At 50.4% G+C, this 16,984-nt stretch overlaps 1 protein-coding gene across 1 annotated transcript in view; it reads left to right on the forward strand.

Annotated features, from left to right (window-relative positions):
• Window positions 1-16,984, forward strand: part of pkhd1l1.1 (PKHD1 like 1, tandem duplicate 1) — a 47,555-nt gene that overhangs the window by 6,377 nt on the left and 24,194 nt on the right. Inside the window, exons 12-28 of the mRNA XM_081612187.1 lie at window positions 4,304-4,436; window positions 5,168-5,322; window positions 5,399-5,521; window positions 5,659-5,764; window positions 6,128-6,235; window positions 6,369-6,533; window positions 6,604-6,725; window positions 6,942-7,074; window positions 11,270-11,462; window positions 11,836-11,972; window positions 12,049-12,153; window positions 12,222-12,407; window positions 12,476-12,643; window positions 12,713-12,918; window positions 13,039-14,011; window positions 15,585-15,833; window positions 16,742-16,891. Coding sequence (XP_081468313.1) covers window positions 4,304-4,436; window positions 5,168-5,322; window positions 5,399-5,521; window positions 5,659-5,764; window positions 6,128-6,235; window positions 6,369-6,533; window positions 6,604-6,725; window positions 6,942-7,074; window positions 11,270-11,462; window positions 11,836-11,972; window positions 12,049-12,153; window positions 12,222-12,407; window positions 12,476-12,643; window positions 12,713-12,918; window positions 13,039-14,011; window positions 15,585-15,833; window positions 16,742-16,891 — 3,412 coding nt within the window. The remainder of the gene's footprint in view (window positions 1-4,303; window positions 4,437-5,167; window positions 5,323-5,398; window positions 5,522-5,658; window positions 5,765-6,127; window positions 6,236-6,368; window positions 6,534-6,603; window positions 6,726-6,941; window positions 7,075-11,269; window positions 11,463-11,835; window positions 11,973-12,048; window positions 12,154-12,221; window positions 12,408-12,475; window positions 12,644-12,712; window positions 12,919-13,038; window positions 14,012-15,584; window positions 15,834-16,741; window positions 16,892-16,984) is intronic.

Genomic DNA, 16,984 nt, shown 5'->3' on the forward strand with positions numbered 1-16,984 from the left:
GGTTGGTTTCTGGTTGGTTTCTGGTTGTTTCTGGTTGGTTTCTGGTTGGTTTCAGGTTGTTTCTGGTTGGTTTCAGGTGGTTTCTGGTTGTTTCTGGTTGTTTCTGGTTGTTTCTGGTTGGTTTCTGGTTGGTTTCAGGTTGTTTCTGGTTGTTTCTGGTTGGTTTCTGGTAGGTTTCTGGTTGGTTTCAGGTTGTTTCTGGTTTTTTCTGGTTGGTTTCAGGTTGTTTCTGGTTGGTTTCTGGTTGGTTTCTGGTTGGTTTCAGGTTGTTTCTGGTTGTTTCTGATTGTTTCTGGTTGGTTTCTGGTTGGTTTCTGGTTGGTTTCTGGTTGGTTTCAGGTTGTTTCTGGTTGGTTTCAGGTTGTTTCTGGTTGGTTTCTGGTTGTTTCTGGTTGGTTTCAGGTTGTTTCTGGTTGGTTTCAGGTTGTTTCTGGTTGTTTCTGGTTGGTTTCTGGTTGGTTTCAGGTTGGTTTCTGGTTGGTTTCTGGTTGTTTCTGGTTGTTTCTGGTTGGTTTCAGGTTGTTTCTGGTTGGTTTCAGGTTGTTTCTGGTTGTTTCTGGTTGGTTTCTGGTTGGTTTCAGGTTGTTTCAGGTTGTTTCTGGTTGGTTTCTGGTTGGTTTCAGGTTGGTTTCTGGTTGGTTTCTGGTTGTTTCTGGTTGGTTTCAGGTTGTTTCTGGTTGGTTTCTGGTTGTTTCTGGTTGGTTTCAGGTTGTTTCTGGTTGGTTTCAGGTTGTTTCTGGTTGTTTCTGGTTGGTTTCTGGTTGGTTTCTGGTTGTTTCTGGTTGGTTTCTGGTTGGTTTCAGGTTGTTTCTGGTTGGTTTCAGGTGGTTTCTGGTTGTTTCTGGTTGTTTCTGGTTGTTTCTGGTTGGTTTCTGGTTGGTTTCAGGTTGTTTCTGGTTGTTTCTGGTTGGTTTCTGGTAGGTTTCTGGTTGGTTTCAGGTTGTTTCTGGTTTTTTCTGGTTGGTTTCAGGTTGTTTCTGGTTGGTTTCTGGTTGGTTTCTGGTTGGTTTCAGGTTGTTTCTGGTTGTTTCTGGTTGTTTCTGGTTGGTTTCTGGTTGGTTTCTGGTTGGTTTCTGGTTGGTTTCAGGTTGTTTCTGGTTGGTTTCGGGTTGTTCTGGTTGGTTTCTGGTTGTTACTGGTTGGTTTCAGGTTGTTTCTGGTTGGTTTCAGGTTGTTTCTGGTTGTTTCTGGTTGGTTTCTGGTTGGTTTCAGGTTGGTTTCTGGTTGGTTTCTGGTTGTTTCTGGTTGGTTTCAGGTTGTTTCTGGTTGGTTTCAGGTTGTTTCTGGTTGTTTCTGGTTGGTTTCTGGTTGGTTTCAGGTTGTTTCAGGTTGTTTCTGGTTGGTTTCTGGTTGGTTTCAGGTTGGTTTCTGGTTGGTTTCTGGTTGTTTCTGGTTGTTTCTGGTTGGTTTCAGGTTGTTTCTGGTTGGTTTCAGGTTGTTTCTGGTTGTTTCTGGTTGGTTTCTGGTTGGTTTCAGGTTGGTTTCTGGTTGTTTCTGGTTGGTTTCTGGTTGTTTCTGGTTGGTTTCTGGTTGGTTTCTGGTTGGTTTCTGGTTGGTTTCTGGTTGGTTTCTGGTTGGTTTCTGGTTGGTTTCTGGTTGTTTCTGGTTGGTTTCTGGTTGGTTTCTGGTTGGTTTCTGGTTGGTTTCTGGTTGTTTCTGGTTGGTTTCTGGTTGGTTTCTGGTTGGTTTCAGGTTGTTTCTGGTTGGTTTCTGGTTGGTTTCAGGTTGTTTCTGGTTGGTTTCTGGTTGGTTTCTGGTTGGTTTCTGGTTGGTTTCTGGTTGGTTTCAGGTTGTTTCTGGTTGTTTCTGGTTGGTTTCAGGTTGTTTCTGGTTGTTTCTGGTTGGTTTCAGGTTGTTTCTGGTTGGTTTCTGGTTGGTTTCAGGTTGTTTCTGGTTGGTTTCTGGTTGGTTTCTGGTTGGTTTCTGGTTGGTTTCAGGTTGTTTCTGGTTGTTTCTGGTTGGTTTCAGGTTGTTTCTGGTTGTTTCTGGTTGGTTTCAGGTTGGTTTCTGGTTGGTTTCAGGTTGTTTCTGGTTGGTTTCTGGTTGGTTTCAGGTTGTTTCTGGTTGGTTTCAGGTTGTTTCTGGTTGTTTTCAGGTTGGTTTCTGGTTGGTTTCAGGTTGTTTCTGGTTGGTTTCAGGTTGTTTCTGGTTGGTTTCTGGTTGTTTCTGGTTGGTTTCAGGTTGTTTCTGGTTGGTTTCAGGTTGTTTCTGGTTGTTTCTGGTTGGTTTCTGGTTGGTTTCTGGTTGTTTCTGGTTGGTTTCTGGTTGGTTTCAGGTTGTTTCTGGTTGGTTTCAGGTTGTTTCTGGTTGTTTCTGGTTGGTTTCAGGTTGTTTCTGGTTGGTTTCAGGTTGGTTTCTGGTTGGTTTCTGGTTGTTTCTGGTTGTTTCTGGTTGTTTCTGGTTGGTTTCTGGTTGGTTTCAGGTTGTTTCTGGTTGTTTCTGGTTGGTTTCTGGTAGGTTTCTGGTTGGTTTCAGGTTGTTTCTGGTTTTTTCTGGTTGGTTTCAGGTTGTTTCTGGTTGGTTTCTGGTTGGTTTCTGGTTGGTTTCAGGTTGTTTCTGGTTGTTTCTGATTGTTTCTGGTTGGTTTCTGGTTGGTTTCTGGTTGGTTTCTGGTTGGTTTCAGGTTGTTTCTGGTTGGTTTCAGGTTGTTTCTGGTTGGTTTCTGGTTGTTTCTGGTTGGTTTCAGGTTGTTTCTGGTTGGTTTCAGGTTGTTTCTGGTTGTTTCTGGTTGGTTTCTGGTTGGTTTCTGGTTGGTTTCAGGTTGTTTCTGGTTGGTTTCTGGTTAGTTTCAGGTTGTTTCTGGTTGGTTTCAGGTTGTTTCTGGTTGTTTCTGGTTGGTTTCAGGTTGTTTCTGGTTGGTTTCAGGTTGGTTTCTGGTTGGTTTCTGGTTGTTTCTGGTTGGTTTCAGGTTGTTTCTGGTTGGTTTCTGGTTGGTTTCAGGTTGTTTCTGGTTGGTTTCAGGTTGTTTCTGGTTGTTTCTGGTTGGTTTCTGGTTGGTTTCTGGTTGGTTTCAGGTTGTTTCTGGTTGGTTTCTGGTTGGTTTCAGGTTGTTTCTGGTTGGTTTCAGGTTGTTTCTGGTTGGTTTCTGGTTGGTTTCTGGTTGGTTTCAGGTTGTTTCTGGTTGTTTCTGGTTGGTTTCAGGTTGTTTCTGGTTGTTTCTGGTTGGTTTCTGGTTGGTTTCAGGTTGTTTCTGGTTGGTTTCAGGTTGTTTCTGGTTGGTTTCTGGTTGTTTCTGGTTGGTTTCTGGTTGGTTTCTGGTTGTTTCTGGTTGGTTTCTGGTTGGTTTCAGGTTGTTTCTGGTTGTTTCTGGTTGTTTCTGGTTGGTTTCTGGTTGTTTCTGGTTGTTTCTGGTTGGTTTCAGGTTGTTTCTGGTTGTTTCTGGTTGTTTCTGGTTGGCATCAGGTTTGTATCAGTTTGGTTTCTGGTTGGTTTCTGGTTGGCATCAGGTTGTTTCTGGTTGTTTCTGGTTGTTTCTGGTTGGTTTCTGGTTGTTTCTGGTTGTTTCTGGTTGGTTTCAGGTTGTTTCTGGTTGTTTCTGGTTGTTTCTGGTTGGCATCAGGTTTGTATCAGTTTGGTTTCTGGTTGGTTTCTGGTTGGCATCAGGTTGTTTCTGGTTGTTTCTGGTTGGCATCAGGTTTGTATCAGTTTGGTTTCAGGTTGGTTTCTTGTTTGTATCAGGTTGGTTTCTGGTTGTTTCTGGTTGTTTCTGGTTGGCATCAGGTTTGTATCAGTTTGGTTTCTGGTTGGTTTCTTGTTTGTATCAGTTTGGTTTCTGGTTGGTTTCTGGTTGGTTTCTGGTTGGCATCAGGTTGTTTCTGGTTGTTTCTGGTTGGCATCAGGTTTGTATCAGTTTGGTTTCAGGTTGGTTTCTTGTTTGTATCAGGTTGGTTTCTGGTTGTTTCTGGTTGTTTCTGGTTGGTTTCTGGTTGTTTCTGGTTGGTTTCTGGTTGGTTTCTGGTTGTTTCTGGTTGGTTTCTGGTTGTTTCAGGTTGTTTCTGGTTGGTTTCTGGTTGGTTTCAGGTTGTTTCTGGTTGTTTCTGGTTGGTTTCTGGTTAGCTGCTGTTTGCTGCTGTTTGCAGCCATTTTTATGTATTAGTGTAAACATTTTGGGGTGGGGCCTGCAGCAGCTTGTTTGGATTTGATGTGACGGGCCCAGTAATCAGAACTGAAATCTGATTATCTGATTTAATGGAAACAATGTGAAGATCATGTTTTGAATAGGCCATAGACTGATCCTGACCTGTTCAGGAAACACGATATGTCGGGTTTGATTAATCTTGTTTCTTCTTCTCTGTGTCTAAAGATGTCGAACAGCAGTGAGGATTTCGCCGAGTTCACTTCCGGAGGCGCCGCGATCACCGTGACCCGGCCCCGCAGAGCCACGCCCCCTCTGAGCGGCACCTTTGATGTGGAGATGTACAGCGGACGGGCAGAAGGTAGCTGAGCGCTGAGCCGGAAGGTTCCCAGACTAATCCTCTGCCCGACGCCGCATTCTGTAGTCAGAACAAAGATGGAGACGCAGAACAGGAACGGCAAGTCCTGGAGGGCGTCTGAGCTTTTCTCCAGGTGTCAAACTGATGACAGGGGCTGGAGCGGCGCCAGAACTTTAAACAGAAGCTGCACTTAAATCATTTACTGATCTGGTTCTCCTTAGCAGATTAAATGCAAACCATTCATCTGTTCCCAGACTGAAAAAAACATCCTGTAGTCTGAATGTGGTTCCTACTAACAACACTAAACATCCCAGCTTGTCTTAACCATTTTAACCATGCTAACTACTCTAACCATGCTAACTACTCTAACCATGCTAACCACTCTAATCATGCTAACCACTCTAATAATGCTAACCATTCTAACCATGCTAACTACTCTAACCATGTTAACCACTCTAATCATGCTAACCACTCTAATGATGCTAACTGTGCTAACCACTCTAACCATGCTAACCACTCTAATCATGCTAACCACTCTAATCATGCTAACCATGCTAACTACTCTAACTATGCTAACCATTCTAACCATGCTAACTACTCTAACCATGCTAACCACTCTAATCATGCTAACCACTCTAATCATGCTAACCACTCTAATCATGCTAACTGTGCTAACCGCTCTAACCATGCTAACCGCTCTAACCATGCTAACCAGGCGTCTCCCCTGTCTCCAGGCCTCCCTGTGGACATCAGTGCGGAGGACCTGAAGTTCGCCCTGCAGGGCATCCCCGGGGTGGGCCAGGTGAAGGTGGAGGACCTGGGCACCTGTAGGCTTCCCAAGTGGAGGGTCACCTGGCTCAGCAGGCCTGGAGCCCAGCCGCTCATGAAGGTCTGATCTGTCCGGGATGTAAAATCTGCCTGAAACACGAAGCCGGAGTAGGAACGAATTCTTCATTTCCCTCCAGGTCGACGACTCGGCGGTCGTCGGGAACAACGTGAACTTCGTGGTCCAGGAGAAGACGAAGGGAGGGCTGCTGACCCGGGGCTTGACCGGGGACTTTTTCCGGGTTTGGGAAACAGAGCCGCAGGTACTGCTGGAGCTCACCTGGCTGTTTCAGCCTGTTTGTGTTCACCTACTGTGATCCGACTGTTGGGCCTTCAGGGAACATCAAACTGATTGCTTTGACCAGCTGCAGCGTTTCAGAACAGGTGTGCTGCTCTGCAGGTGGAGGTCTACATCAACGGCATTCCCTCCAACTGCTCCGGACGCTGCAGCTTCCGCTGGTCGGAGGAGGAGACGCCGGTGGTGACGGGGATCAGCCCGACTCGAGGTGATCTCAGCGCTCCGGAGTCACATGGAGGATCAGGAAATCTTGGACAGCGAGCAGATTTACCTCTGACTGTCCTAAACATACTTTAAAAAATCTAAGATAACTTTTTATTGGAAAGATAAAAAGTAAAACAAAACACATAAATCCTGACAGCCAAACTTCCTTCAGCTCCATTTTGGTTTCTTTTTATCCAGCTTCAAAGTTTACTTTGATGGGAAAACTCTTTCCCCGGAAAATTTCTATAATTTCCTTGTTTTTACCAACTCTTCCTGGTCCTCTTCGGAAATGTGAATAGAAGATCTTTGCAGCTTTGTCAGTGAGGAAAACAACTTTCACCTGGACCAATATTCCTGATTGTTCCAGGATCCAATGGGCTGGGAACGCTGATCACCATCACTGGATCAGGATTCAGCTCGGAAAATGCTTCCATCATGGTGGGAAGCTCCAGGTGTGTCGTTGAAGAGGTCACAGGTGAGGAAACGCTTCTGCAACAGAGGAGGAGTCATGGCTTCTTTTTGGCACGTTTGGGCCTCCATAGGGTCATGTGGAAGGGCTTGTTTCTGATTCTGCTTCCATAACTGAACTGATGCTTGATGTGTTCCAGCTTCCTCTCAGGTGTGCAGAGTGGGCGGAGCCAGCGCAGGAAGCTACCCAGTGTCCGTTAACTTCCCGTCTCTGGGCAACGCGCGCTTCGCCGCCGACCGTGTCCTCTACTTCACCCAGCTGCTCATCGTGTCTTCGCTCTCGCCGACCTCTGGGGGCGCTGCAGGTGGGTGGCGCCTGCCCGTCGCTCACCTGGAGCTTCAGCGTCTTCATTCTGCCTCTGACTTCCTGCCCAGGCGGCACCCTGCTGACGGTGAGCGGCTTCGGCCTCGGACACGTCGCCACGGTAATGGTCGGCGGCGAGGACTGCGAGGTGGTGAAGGCAGCCGACACCGAGCTGACCTGCAGAACCCCAGCAGTAAGTTTTCTCGCGGGTCGGTGTTTGTCAGGGTCTCACTGGCAGCAGCAGGTGAAGCTGGTCTGACCGACTCGATGCGTCTCCAGAACAGCTTCAGATCTGATCTGACAGAGAACTGAACCGTGTCTCATCAACACACATGGAGTCCCACAAGGCTGACTGTTTGGCCCTTTTAAAGTTAGACCAGTTGTGCTGCTATGATGCCTCTTCTTCCAGGGAGCTGCGGGGTCACAGGTCGTCACGGTAACGGTGGGAAACATGAGCCAGACCGCAAACGCCACCTTCACCTACGATGATGACCTCACAGCTCAAATCTGGAGCCTGAGTCCTCAGACTGCCTTTGTGACAGGTGAGTCCTGTCTCTAGTGAGGAGGAGCACGAGGAGGAGGAGGAGGAAGGCATCATGCTGCAGGCCAACAGGCCACCGTCTCTTTGTCTGACATGAAAACAAAGCTGCAGCTTCACCCACCATTATTAAAGGGTTTTAACTTGCTTCATGAATGTTCATTGTTTCTCTCCACCTGTCACTCTGAGCCGCCTGGGAACATTTTGTATCCATTTCTGTTTTGTCCTGCAGCTGCAATGTTGACCTGCAAGTTTCGGCCTTTTGTTGAGATGAATCCCATGAGACGAACTGTAATCCTGTAATAACATCTGCTGCCAGCCAGCAGCACCAACATGACGCCTTAATGTCAACATGGCGCCTTAATGTCAAGATGACGCTTTAACGCCAACATGGCGTCTTAACGCCAACATGGCGCCTTAATGTCAACATGGCGCCTTAACGTCAACATGGCGCCTTAATGTCAACATGGCGTCTTAATGTCAACATGGCGTCTTAACGCCAACATGGCGTCTTAATGCCAACATGGCGTCTTAACGCCAACATGGCGCCTTAACGTCAACATGGCGTCTTAACGCCAACATGGCGTCTTAAAGCCAACATGGCGTCTTAACGCCAACATGGCGTCTTAACGCCAACATGGCGTCTTAATGTCAACATGGCGCCTAAACGCCAACATGGCGTCTTAATGTCAACATGGCGTCTTAACGCCAACATGGCGCCTTAATGTCAAGATGACGCCTTAACGTCAACATGGCGCCTAAACGCCAACATGGCGTCTTAATGTCAACATGGCGTCTTAACGCCAACATGGCGCCTTAATGTCAAGATGACGCCTTAACGCCAACATGGCATCTAAACGCCAACATGGCGTCTTAATGTCAACATGGCGTCTTAACGCCAACATGGCGCCTTAATGTCAAGATGACGCCTTAACGCCAACATGGCATCTAAACGCCAACATGGCGTCTTAATGTCAACATGGCGTCTTAACGTCAACATGGCGCCTTAATGTCAACATGGCGTCTTAATGTCAACATGGCGTCTTAACGCCAACATGGCGTCTTAATGTCAACATGGCGTCTTAACGCCAACATGGCGCCTTAACGTCAACATGGCGTCTTAACGCCAACATGGCGTCTTAATGTCAACATGGCGTCTTAACGCCAACATGGCGTCTTAATGTCAACATGGCGTCTTAACGCCAACATGGCGTCTTAATGTCAACATGGCGCCTAAACGCCAACATGGCGTCTTAATGTCAACATGGCGTCTTAACGCCAACATGGCGCCTTAATGTCAAGATGACGCCTTAACGTCAACATGGCGCCTTAATGTCAAGATGACGCCTTAACGCCAACATGGCATCTAAACGCCAACATGGCGTCTTAATGTCAACATGGTGTCTTAACGCCAACATGGCGCCTTAATGTTAAGATGACGCCTTAACGTCAACATGGCGTCTTAATGTCAACATGGCGTCTAAACGCCAACATGGCGTCTTAACGCCAACATGGCGTCTAAACGCCTACATGGAGCCTTAATGTCAACATGGCGTCTTAACGCCAACATGGCGCCTTAATGTCAAGATGACGCCTTAACGTCAACATGGCGCCTAAACGCCAACATGGCGTCTGAATGTCAACATGGCGTCTTAACGCAAACATGGCGCCTTAATGTCAAGATGACGCCTTAACGTCAACATATCGTCTTAACGCCAACATGGCGTCTTAATGTCAACATGGCGTCTTAACGCCAACATGGCGCCTTAACGTCAACATGGCGCCTAAACGCCAACATGGCGTCTTAATGTCAACATGGCGTCTTAACGCCAACATGGCGCCTTAATGTCAAGATGACGCCTTAACGTCAACATGGCGCCTAAACGCCAACATGGCGTCTTAATGTCAACATGGCGTCTTAACGCCAACATGGCGCCTTAATGTCAAGATGACGCCTTAACGTCAACATGGCGCCTAAACGCCAACATGGCGTCTTAATGTCAACATGGCGTCTTAACGCCAACATGGCGCCTTAATGTCAAGATGACGCCTTATCGTCAACATGGCGCCTAAACGCCAACATGGCGTCTTAATGTCAACATGGCGTCTTAATGCCAACATGGCGCCTTAATGTCAAGATGACGCCTTAACGTCAACATGGCGTCTTAAAGCCAACATGGCGCCTTAATGTCAAGATGACGCCTTAACGTCAACATGGCGCCTAAACGCCAACATGGCGTCTTAATGTCAACATGGCGTCTTAACGCCAACATGGCGCCTTAATGTCAAGATGACGCCTTAACGTCAACATGGCGCCTAAACGCCAACATGGCGTCTTAATGTCAACATGGCGTCTTAATGCCAACATGGCGCCTTAATGTCAAGATGACGCCTTAACGTCAACATGGCGTCTTAAAGCCAACATGGCGCCTTAATGTCAAGATGACGCCTTAACGTCAACATGGCGCCTAAACGCCAACATGGCGTCTTAATGTCAACATGGCGTCTTAACGCCAACATGGCGTCTTAATGTCAAGATGGCGCCTTAACGCCAACATGGCGCCTTTATGTCAAGATGGCGCCATAACGTCAACATGGAGCCTTAACGCCAACATGGCGTCTAAACGCCAAGATGGCGTCTAAACACCAAGATGGCGTCTTAACGCCAACATTGAGCCTTAACGCCAACATGGCGCCTTAATGTCAAGATGACGCCTTAATGCCAACATGGCGTCTTAACGCCAACATGGCGTCTTAACGTCAACATGGCGCCTAAACGCCAACATGGCGTCTTAATGTCAACATGGCGTCTTAACGCCAACATGGCGCCTTAATGTCAAGATGACGCCTTAACGTCAACATGGCGCCTAAACGCCAACATGGCGTCTTAATGTCAACATGGCGTCTTAACGCCAACATGGCGCCTTAATGTCAAGATGACGCCTTAACGTCAACATGGCGCCTAAACGCCAACATGGCGTCTTAATGTCAACATGGCGTCTTAATGCCAACATGGCGCCTTAATGTCAAGATGACGCCTTAACGTCAACATGGCGTCTTAAAGCCAACATGGCGCCTTAATGTCAAGATGACGCCTTAACGTCAACATTGCGCCTAAACGCCAACATGGCGTCTTAATGTCAACATGGCGTCTTAACGCCAACATGGCGCCTTAATGTCAAGATGACGCCTTAACGTCAACATGGCGCCTAAACGCCAACATGGCGTCTTAATGTCAACATGGCGTCTTAATGCCAACATGGCGCCTTAATGTCAAGATGACGCCTTAACGTCAACATGGCGTCTTAAAGCCAACATGGCGCCTTAATGTCAAGATGACGCCTTAACGTCAACATGGCGCCTAAACGCCAACATGGCGTCTTAATGTCAACATGGCGTCTTAACGCCAACATGGCGTCTTAATGTCAAGATGGCGCCTTAACGCCAACATGGCGCCTTTATGTCAAGATGGCGCCATAACGTCAACATGGAGCCTTAACGCCAACATGGCGTCTAAACGCCAAGATGGCGTCTAAACACCAAGATGGCGTCTTAACGCCAACATTGAGCCTTAACGCCAACATGGCGCCTTAATGTCAAGATGACGCCTTAATGCCAACATGGCGTCTTAACGCCAACATGGCGTCTTAATGTCAACATGGCGTCTTAACGCCAACATGGCGCCTTAATGTCAAGATGACGCCTTAATGCCAACATGGCATCTAAACGCCAACATGGCGTCTTAATGTCAAGATGGCGCCTTAACGCCAACATGGCGCCTTAATGTCAAGATGACGCCTTAACGCCAAGATGGCGTCTTAACGCCAACATTGAGCCTTAACGCCAACATGGCGCCTTAATGTCAAGATGACGCCTTAACGCCAAGATGGCGTCTTAACGCCAACATTGAGCCTTAACGCCAACATGGCGTCTAAACGCCAACATGGCGCCTTAATGTTAAGATGACGCCTTAACGCCAACATGGCGTCTTAACGCCAACATGGCGTCTAAACGCCAAGATGGCGTCTTAACGCCAACATTGAGCCTTAGCGCCAACATGGCGTCTTAACGTCAACATGGCGTCTTAACGCCAACATGGCGCCTTAACGCCAACATGGCGCCTTAACGCCAACATGGCGTCTTAATAGATCGATTAGCATCAGGTGCCGGTTTGATCGGTTTCTTCTTCTGCCCTCCAGGAGATCAGCTTCTCACCATCCAGGGTTCGAACCTCGGAGGGCGGAGCAACAACAGCGCCATGTTTGTTGGAGCGAAAGAGTGCGTCCCCACCCAGTGGAGCGAGACGCAGATCAGCTGCCGCCTGCCTTTGCTGCCCCCTGGTGTCTACCAGGTGGAGGTGCAGGTGGGGAACAGAGGGTTCCCCTGGGCCAGGTAGGCACACCGGTTCTGATCCAGTCTGCCCTAAGCTGGACCTGCACTGGATCCAGTTCATGTTTAATTAGTAAGTAACTTCAGCAGGTTGGTTCGTAGAGAGGAACGACGATTTTCACCGTCTTTTACTTTGGAGAAGTTTGGCTCCATCATCAACTCTAAAAATAACGTTTAAATATTCAGTAAATGTAAAAAACAACCTATATCAACTTTAAAGTAATTAGTTTTAATTCATTAACTGACACAATTAGAGTTATGACCGTCAGCCCCATCAAGAAGTGCTTGGCTCTGGAAGTAAGGAGCATGAAGCCGTGAAGAGATGAGGGACGTGTTTTAATCCTCATCCTGACTCAGACGGTTCCTCCTCCTCCAGCGTCAACACCAGCATCGAATACATCCTGGAAGTCTACAGCATTTCCCCGCTGGCCGGCTCTTTGATGGGAGGAACCACGCTGACGGTTTCTGGTTCCGGTTTCAGCAGCGACGCGGCTAACATCCAGGTTTCTGTTGGTGAGTGTCCGTCTGCATCCCGCCCGCTGCAGCAGCGACGGCTACTGATGACCCGCCGGCGCTCGCTGTGCCGCAGGAAGCCGAGCCTGTGAGGTGGCGTCCGCCTCGGGAAACCAGCTGCTCTGCACCGTCCAGTCAGAGGAGAAGACGCACGTCGTCACCAACCAGGGCTCCCACCTCAGTACGTCCCTCCCCTGGAATGAAAGCCTTTCGGACCTGGAGCGGGACCAACGTGTGTCTGTGTTGCAGCTTACGGACCGGGATACGCTTGGAGCCCGTCTTCGCTGCGAGTGCTGGTTGGCGACACAGTGAGGTGGCGGTGGGAGGCTCCGGCCTTCCAGAGCGTCGGGTACCGAGTCTTCAGCGTTTCCAGTCCCGGTGGCTCCCAGTATGAAGGAGGAGCTCTGAACAGCGGCGAGGCCCCAACTGCCGAAGGTAGAAACATGAGTTTCCTGTTTCACTCCTGCCGCTGTGACCGGATCCGCTCCGTCCTTCCTGCTCAGGGTTCTTCAGCTACCGTTTCGCCGTCCCCGGTACGTACTACTACAGCAGCGGCTACGTCGGCGCCTCCATCCTGATGCAGGGAGTCGTGAGGGTGGTGAGTCGGGAGGACACGAACGCCGACGTCTCGGTCAGAGTGGGAGGCGTTCTGGCCAGATATCTGCCTGAAGGTAAATGTTTGAGACGTGAAGACGCCCCAGAGGAAGATGAGGAGGCTGATGATGAAGGTCTGGCTGCAGGTTCAGCCAGAGTCTCCAGATCCGCAGCCGGCTGCGCGGCGTCCACACGCTGCCCGCCGGCCAATCAGACTTCAGACGGCCTTTCCTTCAGCTTCTCCGCCTGCTCCACCCCCACCGTCCGCTCCATCTCCCCCACCCAGGGCTCCTACCACCAGCTGATCCACATCCAGGGACACGGCTTCAGCGACGTCTCCTGCGCTAACGAGGTCAGCGGGGTCATGGGGTCACAGCTGGAACCTCTGCCCTGTAGATGGCGCCGCCCAGAGCAGCTCGAGGCTCTTCAGGGCTGCGGCTCATTATCTGACGATTAACCGTCCATCCTGCAGGTGACGGTTGGCGGTGAGCCGTGTCATGTGACCAACAGCTCCTGGTCCGGGATCAGCTGCCGGCTCGGATCCGGCTCAGAGCTTCCAGTCGGCGTCGCTCTGCCCGTCGCCGTCAGAGTCAACAACTTGGGCGCCGCCGTTGTGGCCATCTCTGATGAGTTGGAGCGTCGCTTCGTGGTCCTGCCGGTGGTCGACTCGGTGGCGCCCCCTGTTGGGAGCTCCACCGGCTTCACCCGGCTCCGGATCGGCGGCTCGGGGTTCTCTGAGGGCGGCGTGACGGCGGCGGGCGTGTCCTGCAGCGTCGTGATGCTGAACTACACCCACATCCTGTGCGACACGGCGCCGTCTGCGGAGCGCTCCGGGGACGTGGTGTTCCACCTGGGCCAGATCCGCAGCTCCTGCTCCTCGCTCTGCTCCTTCCGGTTCTCCTCCGCCGTCACGCCCAGCGTCAGCGGCGTCTCGCCCAGCAGCATCAGCGGCCCGACCGACGTCCTGGTCTCCGGCTCCGGCTTCGGCAGCATCGTGGACGACGTGTCGGTCCTGGTGGGCTCCACGCCACTGCGGCCGGCGGCGGTGAGCGACGGGAACGTGACGGTGCGGGTCGGAGCGCTGCCGGCCGGAGACCACCCGGTCCGGCTGCTGGTGAGGAGCAGAGGCCTGGCGTCCGGCCGGCCGACCCTGAGCAGCCGCCCGCTGGCCGCGCTGCGGCCCGGCGCCGGCAGCCTAGCCGGGGGGACGCCGCTCGTCCTGACCGGGAACGGCTTTGCTCCGGGGAACACCAGCGTGGCGGTGGGCGGGAAACCCTGCAGCATCCAGGAGGAGAGTCCAGACACGCTGCTCTGCCTCAGCCCCGCCCACCCCGAGGGGCCGGCCGCCGTCAGCGTCCAGGTGTTCGCCGTCACCTTCCCTCCGCTCAGCTTCAACTACTCTGCAGCCCACACGCCGGTCCTCAGCGCCATCAGCCCCCACACAGGTACACACACACTGGACCCACAGGAGCAGCGCCAGAACCGGCCAGAACCGGCCAGAACCGGCTGAAACGATCCACAACGATTCAGTTTGGAGAATCTCTGGTGCTTCAGCATAGCTTTAACAGTGATGATCAGGGCCGGCCCCAAGCCTCCATGGGGCCCTGAGCCTCCATGGGGCCCCAAGCCTCCATGGGGCCCTGAGCCTCCATGGGGCCCTGAGCCTCCATGGGGCCCTGAGCCTCCATGGGGCCCAAACCTCCATGGGGCCCAAGCCTCCATGGGGCCCTGAGCCTCCATGGGGCCCAAGCCTCCATGGGGCCCAAGCCTCCATGGGGCCCTGAGCCTCCATGGGGCCCAAGCCTCCATGGGGCCCTGAGCCTCCATGGGGCCCAAGCCTCCATGGGGCCCTGAGCCTCCATGGGCCCAAGCCTCCATGGGGCCCAAGCCTCCATGGGGCCCAAACCTCCATGGGGCCCAAGCCTCCATGGGGCCCTGAGCCTCCATGGGGCCCAAACCTCCATGGGGCCCAAACCTCCATGGGGCCCAAGCCTCCATGGGGCCCCAAGCCTCCATGGGGCCCAAACCTCCATGGGGCCCAAACCTCCATGGGGCCCTAACCTCCATGGGGCCCAAACCTCCATGGGGCCCTGAGCCTCCATGGGGCCCTAAGCCTCCATGGGGCCCAAACCTCCATGGGGCCCTAACCTCCATGGGGCCCAAACCTCCATGGGGCCCAAACCTCCATGAAGCCCTAACCTCCATGGGGCCCCTGGTTCCCTCATCAGATTCTCACACCCTCTACAAACCTGCTGCATCTCTGCTGTTTACATTATAAACATGTTTATTTATGTATATAATGTATGGAATAGGACACATTTGCACACGTCCAAACAACCTGAGGAAAGTAAAATGATTTATTGGATGTAATTTACCAGAAACACTATGAGGTAATAAAGGCTCATTGTTTAACAATAGGCGGTTTCATGCATTTTATCTGCAAATTAGCGGCAGATTCCATTAAAATGCTTCATGAAGTTGATTTCAGAATCTAATTAATGGCGATTAATTGAAACATTCTTTAATAAAATTTATATTTTCAATTCAAAAACACATTTTGCTGCTAAATTATTGTATAAATAGCTAAATTATTGTATAAATAGTCATTTATTTATAAATGTATCATTTATAATCTCTTCTTCAGATTAGCAACAGCTGCTGCCTGTTAGCATTTAGATGCTATTTCAGCTAGCATAGCTTCAGTGCTAGGCTAATGCCTTTTAGCACCGTAGAGTTTCCATCGTCCAATCAGATCGTTCAGAAGCAGGAATTAACCCTTGGTGGACCAGAGGAGCAGCTGTTAGTGGATGTATCTGTGTGTCAGATTCACCGGCTCCCCAGAAACACGTGAATACAAAGGTTCCTGTTTGTATGTCGGAAAAACTTCATGTGATTAATTGTGATCAAGATTTAAGGCATTAAATCTGTGTGATTAGAAATTAACGTTTGAAAGACCAAACACCAACTTCAGCCTCTGAGCCGATGCTCCTCAGCCTGAGCTGTTCTTGCTTCCTGCAGGGCCGAGCGGCGCCGCCATCACGCTCAGCGGATCGGGGTTCGGTTCCGACTCCGAGCTCGTCTCCGTCACCATCAACGGCGTTTCCTGCGACGTGTCGGCCGTTTCCGACTCCCAGCTGCGCTGCACGACGGGAAGCAACCCGGGCGGCACCTATCCGGTCGTCCTGCACCACGGGGTCAAAGGTCACGCCCGGTCGGCGGTGGAGTTCACATACGAGCTGACGCTCAGCGGCGTGCAGCCCAACGAGGGTGAGGACGGAACCGGACGGTGGAACCAACCAGAGCAGGACGTGTTAGCTGATGGGTTTAAACCGGTTCTGATCAAACCGGTTCGGATCAAACCGGTTCTGATCAAACCGGTTCTGATTTAATTGGTTCTGATTTAACCGGTTCTGATTTAATTGGTTCTGATTAAACTGGTTCTGATTAAACCGGTTCTGATCAAACCGGTTCTGATTTAATTGGTTCTGATTAAACCGGTTCTGATTAAACCGGTTCTGATCAAACCGGTTCTGATCAAACCGGTTCTGATTTAATTGGTTCTGATCAAACCGGTTCTGATTAAACCGGTTCTGATCAAACCGGTTCTGATTAAACCGGTTCTGATCAAACCGGTTCTGATTTAATTGGTTCTGATTAAACTGGTTCTGATTAAACCGGTTCTGATTAAACCGGTTCGGATCAAACCGGTTCGGATCAAACCGGTTCTGATTTAATTGGTTCTGATTTAATTGGTTCTGATTAAACCGGTTCTGATTAAACCGGTTCTGATTAAACCGGTTCGGATCAAACCGGTTCTGATTTAACTGGTTCTGATTTAACTGGTTCTGATTTAATTGGTTCTGATTAAACTGGTTCTGATTAAACCGGTTCTGATCAAACCGGTTCTGATTTAATTGGTTCTGATCAAACCGGTTCTGATCAAACCGGTTCTGATCAAACCGGTTCTGATCAAACCGGTTCTGATCAAACCGGTTCTGATTTAATTGGTTCTGATCAAACCGGTTCTGATCAAACCGGTTCTGATCAAACCGGTTCTGATCAAACCGGTTCGGATCAAACCGGTTCTGATCAAACCGGTTCTGATCAAACCGGTTCTGATCAAACCGGTTCTGATCAAACCGGTTCTGATCTGTGTCTTTCTCTCGGCGCTGCAGGGAGCTTCGGCGGCGGCGCTCTGCTCTCGGTCTTCGGTTCCGGGTTCGATCCGATCGGCTCCAGGGTTCTGATCTGTGACCGGGAATGTCCCGTCCTTAGAGGAGCGTCCTCGTCCTCCCGCCTGTCCTGCCTGTGTCCGCCCAACAACGGTCAGCTCCAACTGTTACCATAGCAACCCTCATGGCCGTAAAGGTGGCTCTGCTGCAGTAAAGAGGAGCCCAGTTCAGGGTGTCCAACGTGTG

Source organism: Poecilia reticulata, chromosome 11 (assembly GCF_904066995.2).
Source record: "Poecilia reticulata chromosome 11, P_reticulata-male-v2, whole genome shotgun sequence".
NCBI lineage: Eukaryota > Metazoa > Chordata > Actinopteri > Cyprinodontiformes > Poeciliidae > Poecilia > Poecilia reticulata.